Source organism: Rousettus aegyptiacus, unplaced genomic scaffold, assembly GCF_014176215.1.
Source record: "Rousettus aegyptiacus isolate mRouAeg1 unplaced genomic scaffold, mRouAeg1.p scaffold_m13_p_3, whole genome shotgun sequence".
Classification (NCBI taxonomy): Eukaryota; Metazoa; Chordata; class Mammalia; order Chiroptera; family Pteropodidae; genus Rousettus; species Rousettus aegyptiacus.
In genome coordinates this window covers 160,811,128-160,827,108 of record NW_023416306.1, presented here as the reverse complement: position 1 = coordinate 160,827,108, position 15,981 = coordinate 160,811,128, and the positions used below count along the sequence as shown (strand labels likewise).

The window sequence follows — 15,981 nt, the reverse complement described above, 5'->3', positions numbered from 1 at the left end:
TTTTTCATTGTCTTTTTCTTAGACATTTTTATCTTCATAGAGTCGATTAACTTGGTTTTACTTGGCTTCAAAGAATTGAATGCTAACTGTTTTTTTTCTTTTTTTGTACTTTGGGTTTTTTAATTTTTATGTTTAGAGTATATAAGGGATATTAGAAATTTGATGTTCATCTGAGAAGAAGAAAGATTAAATATAGATTAACTATAGATTAACTAAATATATTGCCATAATATGCAGCAGAGTTTAGGTCTCATGTATGTTCATGTGTGTCATAGAATTAAACAGTCAGACATTAAAATATAAAGTTAATTTTACTTCCATTTGTTCAATAGTAGGGAAACTATGGGGCTCATTCTTACAATTTCACATACTTGCAGTCCTGTCTCTGGTGAAGTTTAAGACAGCACTGAGCACAAGTACTGTGTAGGCTTTAGCAGGTTGGGTTCCCAGGGAAGCAGACTCTGAGACAGAAATTACATTGCAAAAGGCTTATTAAAAAGGGCTTTTGCAATTGACACATGGGTAGAGGGAGAAGTTAAACCACTATGTAATCTCAAGAAAAGCCAGGACTGAGCCTGCAATCCTTTTGCAAGATAATACAGCCTTTTGGATGACCCCAGCTTTGGCAAGATGTCCTGGCCTTCACACCCCCATGCCCAGCAGTCATCAGGTAAGGGTGGCCTTGGGAAGAGTATAGAACCTTGACAGGTGCTCTCTTCAGCTTCAAACTTTCTACTAATATCACTTCCTGAAGTGTCAGCAACATAGGCAAAGCTCACTCTCCTCAATGCTGCTCTCAAATTTTGGATCCCTCCTGGGAGCTGTCCACTGTAATGGCCTGTGCTCCAAACTTTCATTTCTACTCCCTCTCTCCATACTCAATTGTCTGTTGTTCCATCCTCTACTGGTAATTGTTATATTTGGATAAGACACAAATTCCTGGCTCCTATAATAATGACTAGTAAACTCTTACCTCTGAAAATCTAGGTTAAATGTACACGTTTTGGTAATGGTACTAAGAATCAAAGATTGAAGCTATTGGTGGGAATCCCAAGTAAAGTGAATAATTGTATAATATATATTTTCATAAATGCCTTTTAAAATGCTATGTTGGTCCTTTATAGAGGTGGCATGATACTTTAACTTTAAAAAATAATTATTTTTTAACTTTTAAAAATAATTATTTTACTAATTTGATTATACATTATTAAATTCTTATAGAATTAATAAATATTTTAAATATATTGTAACAAAGAGTTAATAAATGACTACCATAAATAACAGCTTGTAAAAGAGATGAATAGATGGTAGCCTCAATCTGTGTCCTGAGGAGCACTCTCCAACTATATGATTGAAAGCCAATCATTTAAAATATCAACCATTATACTGTAATAAATTATTTGAAAGTCTGCATTATATAATCGTCTTTAAAAAATAATGTTTCATTATTAAATTCAGGTGTATCATATAATCAAGTGAAGCAATTGTTTATTGGCAGGAATTCTCAGGCAATAACTACAAGACTTAACGTTTTGAAATTAACATTCATTGTTATCTGTTAAGCAATAATTTTGTAAATGCTTTGAAGGTCCTGGAAAAAGTCTTTTCTAATTATTCTAAAAACTTGTTCTTTATTTTTTAAGACCATAATTGTATACTTTTTCAACGTTCGGTGATAAGAAATGGCAGATTCAAGTGTTGAAATCTGTTCTACATCAAAACTAAACCACAATTAGCATTTAGCATTTTCCTGAATATTCTTCTAATTTCTTTTCTGTCAAATATTTAAAGTTTAATAGCTATTACATAAAAGGCCTTCAAAGAAAGAAGATGCATTCAATATTTTAAGAAATTATTTTGCTTTATATATAATTTTATTGTAAGGAAATCAATCTTTGATACTTTTTATGGAAATAATGTATTTTATAAATATGTCTACTTAGTAATATGGCTTGAATTTCTCTAGTTGAAGGAAAGGTAATTGAGTTAATAAAAATGGATTTTGTTTCACTTGTTTTTCTTTCATTCACTTGTAATTTTTCGGCCTTAATGGATTTAAATGAATCCTGGTCCTTCACTGAACAGTGGACATAAATTATCTCATTGACTCCTCACTACTGTTAGTACTCCATTTTACATATGAGGAAACTGAGGCTTAAGAACATTAAATAATAGTACACAAGTACAAAGTAGGAATTCTTTGTGATTTTGCAACTCCTTCTTTTAATGATTAGGCATGTTGTTTATAGCTGCTATAACTAATGGGGAACATCTTGGTCTTTATAATAAAGTTAATAAAATGAGTGTTTGAATGCTTCTGGTTGTCTGTCTCACACACATCTTCCTGAAATGTATAAGAATGTAGAACCTCAATTGGCCCAATTAACTAAAGCTAAATGTCATGAAAAATTATCAAGGATGACATAGAATTTAAAGTCTAAAAGAATTTAAGAAATCACTCAAACTCTTATGCTTTTGACTAGAAGAAACAAGCCAGAGAGATGAATGATCTTATCCAAGATCCAAGGGAAATCTGAGCTATGAGGCCTAATTTTTTGACATTATTTCCACATATTTTCAAAAAGTAGTTGACATCTATTGAGCACTTTGTATGTGTTAGGCACTATGCTGTATTGTTGCTGAGGTAAGTTTTGTAATTACCCTTGTACAGATGAGGAAACTGAAGCATAAACATGACCAAAGCCCAAGATTAGTATGGGTTGGACCAAGGATGAATCTGGACAGCATTGAACTCAGAATTAAAGGGATTCATCTTGGTCCAATAATTTAGCTCCCCATCTAATATAGAAATTACTATTCTTTCTCAAATGTGATAACCTCCATTACAAAGCAACTGGTTCCCTCTTATGTCAGAGATACTGGTGGAATATACTGTATTCGAACTACAAGAGCTGATATGTAGAATATTTAACGATAGAGAGATAGGGGCCAAGCTATCAAAATAGACACTGGCTCAAATAAATAGAAATTGTCTACAGACCACGAGAATGCAAGTATTAGTTTATAACTGCCCTGAAACCAGTTAATCTCTGCAGTCAAAGACTAGAAGAGAAAAGTCTTTTTTTCCCCTAGCATTCAAATATCTAATCTTCTGCATTTATTGAGCAAGGAAATACAAGATAAAAAGGAAAATAATGCTAGTATAGGCCCCAGTGAGCTGCTTTGAGATTATTTTAACTACCATCAACAGAAAGTATGGAGAAGAAAAAAATAAAAAAAAAAAAAAAGACCCGGCCAACGAGAGTGCATGCCTCTTAATTACAACTAGATTACAAGATTTAGAATGGTATTGATTGCAAAAAATAACTGTGTGACAGCTGGTAGCCTATTACATCTGCATTGCAGAGCCATTAAAATCTTTTTCCGTTTAGTTGCTACCATCCCCACTTTCTGTCAACCAAATGTTGATGTACATCCTATGTTTAGTTGTGTAGTAGAATGAAACTTTGTCATTTAACATTAGGCATTTTTGAAACAAAGTCATTACCTTGACTTTTTTAAATGCTTCTATTTCTCAGTCTTCTGAAAGCTCGTTCTTGGAGACTATTTGATATTCACATTTCCTGAACTAATTTTTAGCATTAACCACCCCTGTATGTGCTCTGCAGATCTGAGGGGAAATGTGCTACACCACAAAAAAGTCTATTATCTTTTTGTTTAAATGATGTCTCCCTCATCAGAAGACAGAGGCCTTGGTACTATTCTGTGCTACCCAGTGGGCTCTCACTTCCCCAACTTTTCTAGGAAAATAAATAAATAGGGAAAATGGGGGGAAAAAAAAAACCCCATCAGACTTGTATTGATAATAGTTGTACCACTATGTGGTATTTGAGATGCTAATTACTTTTAAATAGATGATTCTTACATATTATTTTGACCTTAATACTCATTTGATTTCATCACATGAAGTTGGAATTATGTCACCCCATCCTTGTGAATTGGATTTGGCTCAAAATTAATGGTGGTTGATATTATTTATTCAGTCCCAGCTCTGTGTTAAGTGCTTTACATGCCTTCAATTCTGATAACCACCTTATATGTTTGACTTCACTGTCTCCATTTACAGTAAAATAAACCAATGACCGTTAAAGTTATTAACAAAGGCAATTGGTCAACGAGGCAGGTTTCCCAAAAAAGTCAACCTGATTCAAGTCTGAGCTATTTACAGTCACCACTCTCCATGACCTCCTTCTTTACGGGACTATCATTTACAGAATAGAACTATTTATTTTCTTGATAATAACCAATACAATGTGAACGTTTAAATGACATATGCCATATTTTAGATATAAGATGTGACACAGTGAATAATGACTGTCTCTTTTGATACTGCTGATGGAAACAAAAAATAATAATCTACCTCTGCTTTTACACGTGAAGAATTCATTTTGACTAGCAAACTGTCAAAATGTTTTACTTTGACTTTGTGTTTACCCATACTTTTCATGATGGTGACATTTAGTTGCAAGATAATTCTTTAAGATATTTCTTTATATGCCTGGCTCAGAGTTTTGAGGTTGTTTTTAAAATGCGAAAGGATGTTCTTAAAATCATTTTAATATTTCCTTCAGTCTTCCCTGTAAACATATCTTGATTCCATCTAAAGCTTTCAAATTAGATTAATGTATGGCCAACAATCACAAAAATAAAATTTTTTATAAAAAATAGTAATGGGTAACCAAGAGACTTTTAAGAAAATATTGCTTCTTCTCGTAAAATTCATATCATGCTGTTTGGGCAAGGCTTATTCCACGTAATTCAGAATTTTAAAGCTCTTTCTGAGGCTTATTTTTAAGTCATCCAGCCATAGGGACAGACAAAGTAGGTGTTACTTTAGCTGCTACTGTGGATGGGGTCTTTATTTCAGGAGCCTTATATCACTGTGGGGCCCCATGTGCTCTACTCACACTTTCTCCAAAAGCATATACTGGGCACCTGCCAGGGTGTGGACACCACACTCAGCACTGAATGACAGAATATACACTGTCTCCAGGGGGCCCAGAGGACAGGCATGAAATAGACACACGGAAAATTACAATACATAGGTCCTAAAAATAAGAACATTTTTTAAGTTAGAGTAACTCCACCGAAGGAGTCAGATGATTGACAAGTGTATTCAAGAAAATTTCTTGGTGGGAGGGAGGGGTTGAATTGTATCTTAAAGGAGGAACACTTCACCAGGCAAAGGAGAAAGTGAATGTCATAGAATGAAAGATCTTGAGCAAAACTACAGCAGTCTGAGGAGCTTGAGATTTCTTGAAAATAGACTGAAAACTTTGTGTTTGTTTATTCGTATTAAATATATATATTCATTTTAAATATATATATGTGTATACACACACACACACACACACACACACACACAATTTAAAATAGAGCACATAATGACTGAAGAAGAAATACCGGATACCGGTAAGGAATGCCAGGGAGAAGCATGCGGTATGACATATGTCACACGAAGAGTTTAAATTTTATCTTGAAAATGAACAATAATGTTTTTGAAAATAAGAATGTCACAATCAGGCATTCTTTATAGATTACCCCTTGTTCCATAGTGTGTAGGAAAGTTCGAAGTGGGGACAGACTCGGGGAAGGGTTTTAACCATGTCACACTTAGAAGACAAACAGAAGCACGCACATGTGAGAGAGCATGTAAGAGACAGAATTAGGAAGGTTAGTGGATTATCTAAATGTAGGAGGATATATGTTCAAAAAGGACAAAGAGGTGGGAGCAGCCTAGGCCATGTGTTGAAAACCAGCAGTTTCTTGGAAAGACTTCTGATGATATTAAGTTAACTCTGCTGGAAAAAAGTCTTATTCAACACCAAAACTTACCAGGTCTCAGCAAATATTTTCTAAATGAAAACAAAACTAAACTAATAAAGGCCCATAGTACCCAAAGAAAAAGTTTAGCAGACTCTGGGCCAGCACAATTTCATATTTGATTAGGAAAAGATTTATTCAATATGAAGGTTTAATATGTCATTGAAATGATAAGTACCCCACTGAGAGTTTATTAAAGTTTTCATCCAGTTTAGACTTCATTATCAAGAAAATGGAAAATGATATCATCAGTTGGTGCGTGTGTACTAAAATGGCATCTGGTTTGGAGCATAGCATTATACATTTTTTATCCTTAACTTTCTGTATAACTAATGAAAATAAAGCTTATATAATATCCTCTAAAGCATAACTTATAGAGTATAAATGCAGAAACCAATTTGCTAATACCCTAATAGGTTCTGACATATGAGCATCTTCAGCAGCATTTACAAAATACTTAAAGCAGCTTCTCAAGTAAAAAACAAATCCATTACTAAAAATAACCTGACTCCAGTCATTTTAATAGTTCTCTCAGCTCACCCTGTGGGTACAGACGTATCTGGATTCCATCTGAAGCTTTTAAATCAGATAAATGTGCAGCCATCAAATCAGATAAATGTGCAGTAATCACAAAAACAGAATTTCTATTTAAAAATAGTAATGGATGACCAAGGGATTGCAAAGACATAGACATTTTGAGATTTATAAAAATATTCCCTTGATTTCATCACAGACAATAATTAATATGTGTCCAGAGTGAAGTTGTGTTATCTCCATCATCAAAAGTCTTAAACATTAACTAAGAATTTGACCTAAAGGCTAGTCAGTCTTAAGGCTAGTCAGTTTACTACGAGGCAAGAAAACAGTTAAGAATCCATAGTCACGCTTTGGATTAATTCCTGACTCCGTCATTAATAAGTTTTGTAATTGTTGACCAACCACTTCACTTCTCAGGAAGCTGAGTTTTAAAATCTGAAAAATTAAGAGAATGCACCTTACAAGGTTAAAGACAAAATGCAGTCACATGTATTAAAGCATTTGAAATATAGTCTTATGTACACATGGGTGCTCAATGTTTGTCAGGTGCCATTAGTATTATTTTAGTTTCCATTCTGGTGCACTGTGGAAATTTAAGAGGTGGCATGTGGAATTATCAAATATAATTCTTAAATTTTCAAATACTTGGCATAATTTTAAAAATTTAACTCAAATTGAGTTGATTTTATCAATGCACAATCACCATTTCACCTTTTAAACACCAAGACCATCTAATATATACAACAGATGTGTCATCAAATTTACCAACAAGTATGTACGTTTCTTTTGTGACCTTACTCTGTCGAGTTTAATGAGAATGTAAGTCATTATATTGGCTCTGAGACTCTAGAATGAATTCGAACATGAATTTATTACACTAGCTGTGAGCTCCTTAGCAGTGGAGACATATTTTTCTCTGAATTCCCAGTGGAATCTAACAGTCCTCTGTAGAAAGTGGACGAAGAGTAAATACACTGAATGAACAGATTTCTTTAGAAATAGAGTGGAGTAGAAGGTATGCTTGATTTGGCTAAGACTGTATTTTTGTCTATGAGACCTCTGAATTCAGCCCAGGGTCTGGGACAGAGTAGACTTTAATAGGCTTTCTTGAATGAATGATATTTCTCAACTAAGGGTCTAGTTTCCATAGTACAAGGTCTGTAATTCTTGTTAAAAGTAACCGAAAATACATGGACATTATCTCCCAAGTGTAATATGAATCACCTATTACCACTGTCTTTTATAGTTTATTTTCCAACAGAGAGTCTACAAATAATTAATATTAATTTACTGAAGTGTCACGATTTTATTTCTTGATTCAATCTGTCATATATATTAGTGAAATGACCAAGAGGGGATAGGAAAAAAAGGGTTCTGGATAATCCTGAGATTAATTCGAAGTCGAACTTGAGTGTGTGAATAGATATTTTTTCACAAGTGCTTACTAAAAGTATGAGTGGATGAGCTATAAACAATTCTGAAGTAGAAAAGAACCATGGAAATTCTTAAGGAAAACTTACGTTTAAAACCAATAGTGTATATTATGAAATAGGGAAAAAGACTATCCTGATAACTACACTATATATTAAACAACATAGATTTAACAAATACAATGCAATATACAGATGATGTATTATTGAATTATAAATCTGACACTTATATAATTTTATTAACCAATGTCAGTCCAATAAATTCAATTAAAAAACTTATGTGTGTATATTTAAAAACTATTCATAGAAACACACAATATAGATGGGAAATAAAAGACAAAGATTTCATGTAAACCTTTCACATGAAATGATCGAATGGTCTTAAAACACCTAAGTTGTCCTCAAAGAAGAAAATGAAAAATTCTATTACCTCCTTCATTCCTGCCCTGCTTCCTGCATCATTAAGAAGCTTCTCTTGGTTCTTTTTAGTGCTAACAAATATTGAATGTAACCCAATAAACTTACTCAGATAAACACAATATGGTTTTCTTTTAAAATAAGCCTTTACTGAATATATCAACAAGGTACTGTAATAGTGTAGAGTGAAATTTGTAGGTAACAAAGTGTGCGACATGGGAGGGCTCAGAGGATGTGTGATGCAGAATCTTCCAGCCCCTTGCAGTTCTTTGTCAGCGAGAACGCACTAAACACAAACCAGAAGCAAATCAACATATGGTTCAAACAATAACAAATCATCTGGGTTAGCTTCCAGTGAAGATATACTGGTATTATGAGGGACACGCAGTGGCGACACCTTCACCTTTGTCTTGAAAAGGTTATAAATCTTACATCTCATAGATATCTTTATAAGCACTCCAGCATGTGGTGTGTGTGTGTGTGTGTGTGTGTGTGTGTGTGCACGCACACACGTTTTATACTAGTTTAAAAATGCCTGTTGCGATGGCCTGTCTTTGTGCTCTTCTGGTGGATGAGCTGCTAAAAAAACAAACAAACAAACAAACAAAAACACAAAAACTTTAGCAAAATAATCTGATTTGTATGTTATAACGTCAGTTATTATACATGTTCAAAACTTTCTCCACGCAGTGACAAGCATCCCCCATTGCCAGCAATTGTTTTTTTCGACTTTCCTGAATTAGAGAAGATAAGCTACAGCTTCCTAAATTAGCAATTTGACTTAAAAAATAAGAGCATTGGCAAGGTCTGACAAGACTAAGAAGTAGGTGAGCTCTGTTTTCTGTACATATCTCTCCCATTTACCGCTCTTTTCTGCTTTGCTTTCCCATGCAGCTGGAAATCTAAGTCATGAGCAACACCTTTATTCTCTGGTTCTAAAGTAAAACTTAATGTCTCCTTGTAAAAGTTAGGGAAAAATGCTGTAAACAAGGAAGTCAACGAAAATTAACCACTTCACTGTCAAAAGCCGCAATGGGTTCTGCAGCTAAAGTTTACTGGTCACATGCCTCGCCTGCTCACTGTAGGCGGCAACAATATCGCCTTGTGTTTAGAATGGATGCTCTGCTCACAACATGGACAGCATGTCCTCAGTGGGGAAGAAAGTTCTGACTCCGGTGAAATGACTAAGACCATTATGATCTGCAGTACTAGGAAATGGAACCGTATTATTAGCTACTTCTTCAATACTCTTTACCAGACTGGTCACATTATACATTTTTTTATCCTCAGGAAAAAAATGGCTACTGTATTTCAACCAACATCCAGATAATTAGAAACTGCATTATTTCTCACAGGGTAGAATATTTTCCACTTGTTACACAAGGAAAATAGGCAGAGGAACACACTCCTTGTTTCTGCCTGTGATGGTCCCATGTAATAGGCTGCTAATGCATTTGCCAGTTTTAAGGAAAGCCCAGGGTCTGTCCACGATCAAACACTTCTTCCCAAACAAGCAGGTATTAATGACAATCGTGGGTATGAATGCCATCAGTAATATCTGTGTGATCATGCCTACGCCTTTTCCTTTTATAATTTCTTCTGCATGGTGGTCACGTATGATCTCAAATCACCTCATCTGGTCAGATAGCAGCAAGTTCTTTATAAGCCAGTGAGCATGGCTTCATTCATGGTCTTGGCCTGCACTCTTGACTAAAGACCTCAAAATACATAACAACGTCAGCAAGAGAGGCCCAAATATAGGGCAGATATACCAACAAAAGATAGTCTCGTGACTAAAAATGTCAACCAAAGCGTATCCACTGATGATGATTGTTCAGCGGTTTTCCTAAGACACATTACAAATCCCATGATGTGCTTTTTATCGTGGTATAGGCGAGAGCCTCAGGTATGCTATCACAAATGGGGGACTGATTTTCATTTTAGTCATTTTTGTCATGTTGTGCACCAGATCAAAATAAAGCCTGTAACTAGAGTCTATCTTTTTGGGTACACCTTCTAGCAAAAGAACCTTTTCAGATCATCCTAACCATTTCATATGGCTAGGTCCCCATTGTGCCACTTAAGCCTCAAATGTTCTGTGAATCCCATAAGACATTATAGAAACCTCTCTAACCTTGATCTTCTTGGCCCAGAGCAAGTCATTTCAGCAGCCAAAAATCCCATTGGGGGTTATACACATAATACAAATAAAATGAGAATGACCGTTTCGTGGATAAAAGGGGAAGAAAAAACCCTCAAAAGTCAAAGTACCATCATTTGAACATAGTTTTATCTACACAGCCAAGGGGAAGAGGGCAGAAGGGAATTATCCAGATAAATACACAAAACCCCATGTAATTGTCCTGAATTTTAGATGGCTTTACTGCTACACCGATCACCTTCGCAGACTGTCTTATCCTTTCACTGTGTGGACCTAGATTTTAAAAGCAACAGCCAGAACTCACTAACTAATAGACTAAAATGAAAACCAAAATCACTGTAGAATTAATTTAAATTAATTCATAGCTAATTTCAGCTCGACTGACTGCACGGTTTCAATTCTTGTGTCTATGACATTACAGCTTCAGTTATATTTTCTGCTTATTCTGAAGGACAAAGGAGATTAAAACTTTTAAGTCGGGAGTATATTATTAAAGAAAATAAAGCTCTCACTATAAAGAAAACCTTGCATAGCATTTATATCTAAACTTTTACAAAGAAGACACATCACAGTTCTATTTTGTTGAGAAAGAGAGAGAGAGAGCACAAATGATTATATTAACTTTATGGTTCCCTAAAATGATGGCCAGTGGTAAAGGAAATATGCAACAAAGAGTAAAATGCTTAAATTTGATTCTGAAAAGTATTTTCCAAGGGTGTATTTTTTAGATAATGTATGTACTCTATAGCCCTTCTACATCTAAGGGGTGAAAAGGAGTAAATTATAAATGCTTTCTGAAGACTGACATTGCTTCAAAAATATCTAGAATGAAGCACAGATATCCATCCCTCTCTTCTCCATGCCCTTTGCTCTGTGCCCTGTTCTGTCAAGATCAGGAGAACAAACCCTGGCTCTCTGACTTCTTCGTTTTCCATCCGTTATCCTGTTAATATAAGATTGATTTTCCCTCTCCAGTTCTCAAAGTAGAGGAACATCCAATATTGAAAAGGAATAAATGAAATTTTTAAAATGGGACAGAATCCAAGTCAGTCCAAGGTGGAAACTTGATACTGCCTTTTTAAAAAAATACATTATTTCGGCCAGCTTTGATGTGTCCTTACAGAATTATTACCAGTGAAAATTAGTACAATATTTTAAAGTGTCTAAGTGTATATGAATATTTTGTGCAACCAAGACTGGCATCCATAATTGAGCGGAGGGGGAGAAAAACAAACATAGCATAAACAGCTAATTACGAAAATATATGTGAGGTGATTGGAAGACAAGAATTTGCAAGGGGATAAAGGTATTCATTCAAGCTATTTCAACATGATACTAACTAAGGCATTTGACATAGTATAGCAGAACCACTGGTCACTTGCTTTTGTCTAAATGGTGTCAATAATGCTTAAGTAACAAGTTATTTTAGTATATTCCAAACATAGATGCCTTGTTGCTTTAAACATCATGTTGACGTAGTGCTGTGAATCTACCCAAATAATTCTCATTATCAAAAATAATTCCATTCAATATAATCTTCCCATTATTTTATTAGCCTCTTCTAAAAAAAGTATTCTAGAATATATCTCTGTTGAATGTGATTCAACCTGACATACGATTTGAATAGTAACACTTTTAAAGGGAGTTTTCTTGCTGGGACATCATACCTGTCCCCGAAGATGACTAAAATCAGACTCAGGTCTCTAACTCTGTTATCACATAGGGCCAGGAATGAGGAGTGATTTTTACGTCCCCAGTCAGAAAGCCAACCCCCAGGTTTAAGGGTCTTTTCAAAGCTCATCTTGATTTCTTGATTCTGCCAGGTTGGGTTAACTTATCTCACAGGAACTGACTTCCTCATGATGCTTTCTCCATTTCCTGTTTTGGGTCAAATCAGGGTAACTACCTCCTTTCTCTTATATTGGAAAATCTAACTTTTCTCCCAGACCAGGAAGTATAGAAATAGCATGAAGATATCTGGGCCATTCCTCGTTTGACCCCTATTATTTATCCTACCCCGACGAGTCCATTTTAATCTGCCTTTTCATCTGACCATCAGCTCTAGGAAAGGAAATTTATTCTGACAGCTTCACCAGCAAAGTGGTCAATGTGCATCATAAGGAAGAATCACTCATTCTTCTGCCTTGGCGTTGGGTTCTCTTTGTACAACCCTGTACAGTACTTCAGCAACTGTGGTTTTTTGTTTTTTGTTTTGTTTTTTTTTTTAAGATTTAAAAAGCAAAGAGTTACAAAACTGTTTGTAATTAACTTGAAATAGAAAAGATAGCACTTTTTTTTAAATCCCATTATATAGTACACCGTATAAATTACAGAGTATTCAAATGCACAAATGCATCTGCGTAACATTTATCAAATGTAATTCGCGTGTCTTTATGTGCACACACGTGTGTGTTCTCAAGAGTTTCACTGTCCACCTTTATAACGCTGGACCTCTGGCTGTCACGTATGGCAGTGCTCCAGGTCTGGCACACTGCTGTTGCAGTATCGCATGTTGTTGGGGATATGGCAGTCTGTGTAATTAATGCCCCCGTTTGGGGTGTAAATGGGCTGCAGTCTGAAATCTCCTTTAAGGAGCTGATCGTTATTTAAGGAGACGATCTGAAAGCTGGTTTCTGTCATCTCCAGGATGGAATTGTCCTTCTTGGTGCCCGCCTCGCAGTAGTCATCTTTCCGCCGGCCTCGGTTGTATTTCCACTTCTGGGAGGTGTAGCGCCCCTTTTTGTGCATGTGCCAGCAAAAGACGCTGAGCAAGACCAGGAGCACAAATATCACTGCGCCCCCAATCAGGCCCGCCAGCAGAAAAGGGGAGCCCATGCTGTGGGACGTCGTCTGCTCGTGGCTGGAAGCAGTGTTGCTGCCGTTGTTCAAATAGGAGGCATGGGTGGTGGCCTCGGAACAAATGGTATCTTCTACAGCTCTGTAGTTAAAAGCATCCAGCGGCACCAAACAAATCCGATAGGTGGATCTGGGCTCCAGATTAACCAGGCTCAGATGCTGCTTCTCGCCACTGACGATGCGTTCCTGAACAATGCCCCCTACTAAACTGTGGCCCATTTTCACCCATGTGAGTTTATACGCCATCACGGTAAAGAGAGAGAGCCAGCCGACTTGAATCGAAGTGTCATTCACAAAATGGACAGACAGCTGGATCCGTTCAGAAATGGGCGGAGTCACTCTTTCTCTGCCATCCCAGTCCGGGATCGTTGGAAGCCTCGAGGTGGTAGGAGTCGGAGGCGTATAGCTTCTGCTGGGGGTGGGGACAGAGGGTGAGGGAGGCTGAGTTGTGGGGAGAGCCGTACTCGGGGCTGGAGTGAAGAGAGGCAGGCCCGGCGTCGTCGTGGGACACGACAAAAGATTCATATTCAGCTCCCTGACAGCCATCCCCCGGACTTGTTCAGGACCTTGGCACATGAAACCTCGCACGTTGAGAGATGAGGGGATATATTTGAGCCATTCCGTGACCCACTTGATACTGCAGTCACAAAACCAAGGGTTATTCCGCGCGGTGAGCTGCTTCAGGTTGGAGAGGTTATCGAAGACCCCTTGAGTCAACATGCGCAGCTGGTTGTTGGATATATCCAGCCGCTCCAGCTTCCGGAGGTTTGCGAAGGCCGTCAAGGGGATGTGGTTTATCTGGTTGTCCTGCAGATAGAGCCGGATGAGGTGCGTACCTGGGAGGTCGGGTGGGGGGTGGGAGAGCGAATTCCTTACGATGGAGAACTCCTTGAGCTTGGTGAGATGGCTGAAGGTGCCCTCCGCAATGCCCTTGTTGGTCAGGAGGTTCCCGTCCACGATCAGACGCTCCAAGCTCGTGAGGTTCTGAAAGGCCATGTCTGAGATGACAGCGATTCGATTTTCATCCACTCTCAGCTCCTGCAAGTCCACGGGAAGCCCAACAGGCACGCTGCTCAGATGGTTCTTGGATAGAAACAGCAACTTGAGGCTCACGGCCTCGCGGAAGGCCCCGTCTTCCACCCCCACTGTGGATATAGAGTTATCATCCAGATGTAGCTCTTCGAGCTTCAAGAGCTGGGCCAGAGCAGCTCGTGAAATGGTCTGAATGTTGTTTTCCTGCAAGTGAAGGACTCGGACGTTCTTGGGGAGGTTCATGGGGAATTCGTCCAGCTGGTTGCCATAAAGGTAGACGGTATGCACCGACTGTACGTTGTGCAGTTCCGCAGGAAATCCAGCATTATTAATTTGGTTGTTGTGGAGGTAGAGCACGGTTACGCCCTCCGGGATCCCAAGAGGCACTGAGGTCAAACTTCGCTCGTTACAGTAGACAAAGATCCTGTCGCAGCGGCACACGCTGGGGCACGCCAGGATTTTTGACACTTGTGAGTAGAGCCCCAGGGAAATGACAAGCCAAGATTTCAGGAAGAAAGCCCCGTGGCTGGGCCACTGTGTGGTCTGTAGGCCCATTTCTGAAGTACGGAAATCAAAACACGATGTGGAGAGGAAAAGAAAAAGAAATAATAATAATAAAAAAAAATAGATAGTAAAACCCAAATGACTGCCTGGACGGGGTTCTGTCGAAGTCCAGAACTCCAATTAGAGGAAAAGTCCCAAAGGCTCACGGTAGAAGACTCCTCCTGTGGTCTCTGGTCTCATCAGCCTATGTTGTCCTCCATGTGCAAAAAAAAAAAAAAAAAAAAAAAAATCAGTAGAGAAAATTTCCCACACAGGCAAGAAATGAAGCCAAGTTATCAGCAGTCAACAGGGGCCCAGTTGAGCAAGCACAACTCTCTTCTTCTGTCGTAGGGCAGGTCAGCGTTGATCAGCCTATGAACTTCTTGGTTAAGGGAATCTGTTGTAGGAAAGTAGAAAGAAAAGAATCAGTTAGTTAAGGGTAGTAGTGGAAGAAATACTGATCTGACTATGTGACTTTCAAGAACCATGAGATCCAGTCCAATAGAGGCAGACGGTTGGCATTAAGTGATATTTTAAGTAGCAATAATTTAGTTGAAAATATTCAAGAAATGACAAATGATTATCTTCAAATAAAAACAGAACTGCTATCACTCACTATCAATGACTGTATTGTGAATTTAACAGTTCTAACAGTACCTTCTGGTAAGTATCTATTTGCATATCCAAACAGGTGGATGCCCCAGGCACACTGCTGAATCCACTGAATCAAATGAGGATGATCACCTACAAATCCAACTGGTCGCAGCCTTGTTTCAAGATGAAACCAGTGACTGAGCAACTAATAAAATTTAAGAGAAAAAATGCGCAATCCTTTCCAGTTATAAATAAATAAATGCAAAATGGGGACCTACAAAGTCATTTGAAAAGTTGCAACCTTTTGATCCGATACTGTGATGAAGCAATATAAATCTAATGCGCAGAAGGCACAGAGAAGATATTTTTCCTCCACTCTTGCTTCCTCTCATCTTTGTCTTCTTCCAAAACAGCTTATGCCTGAGTTACCAAGCAAAGTGACCAAACACCAGTCCATGACACATTTCCATTTATCTCTTCTTTCAGGACCCCGAGGTACAGATGAGATATACCGCTCTGATCCCTTTGGCAGTTAGTTGCCAAGCTCATGATAGGGAATACATTATT

The 15,981-nt window shown here is 37.6% G+C and overlaps 1 protein-coding gene across 2 annotated transcripts in view; it reads right to left on the bottom strand.

Moving 5' to 3' along the window:
* Positions 1-6,019: 6,019 nt before the first annotated feature.
* FLRT2 (fibronectin leucine rich transmembrane protein 2) overlaps positions 6,020-15,981 on the bottom strand; it is a 94,054-nt gene continuing 84,092 nt past the window's right edge. For both annotated transcript variants that reach the window (XM_016153384.2, XM_016153373.2), the window contains exon 2: positions 6,020-15,217. In XM_016153384.2, the coding sequence (XP_016008870.1) occupies positions 12,850-14,832 (1,983 nt within the window). In that variant the 5' untranslated portion in view covers positions 14,833-15,217 and the 3' untranslated portion in view covers positions 6,020-12,849. The remainder of the gene's footprint in view (positions 15,218-15,981) is intronic.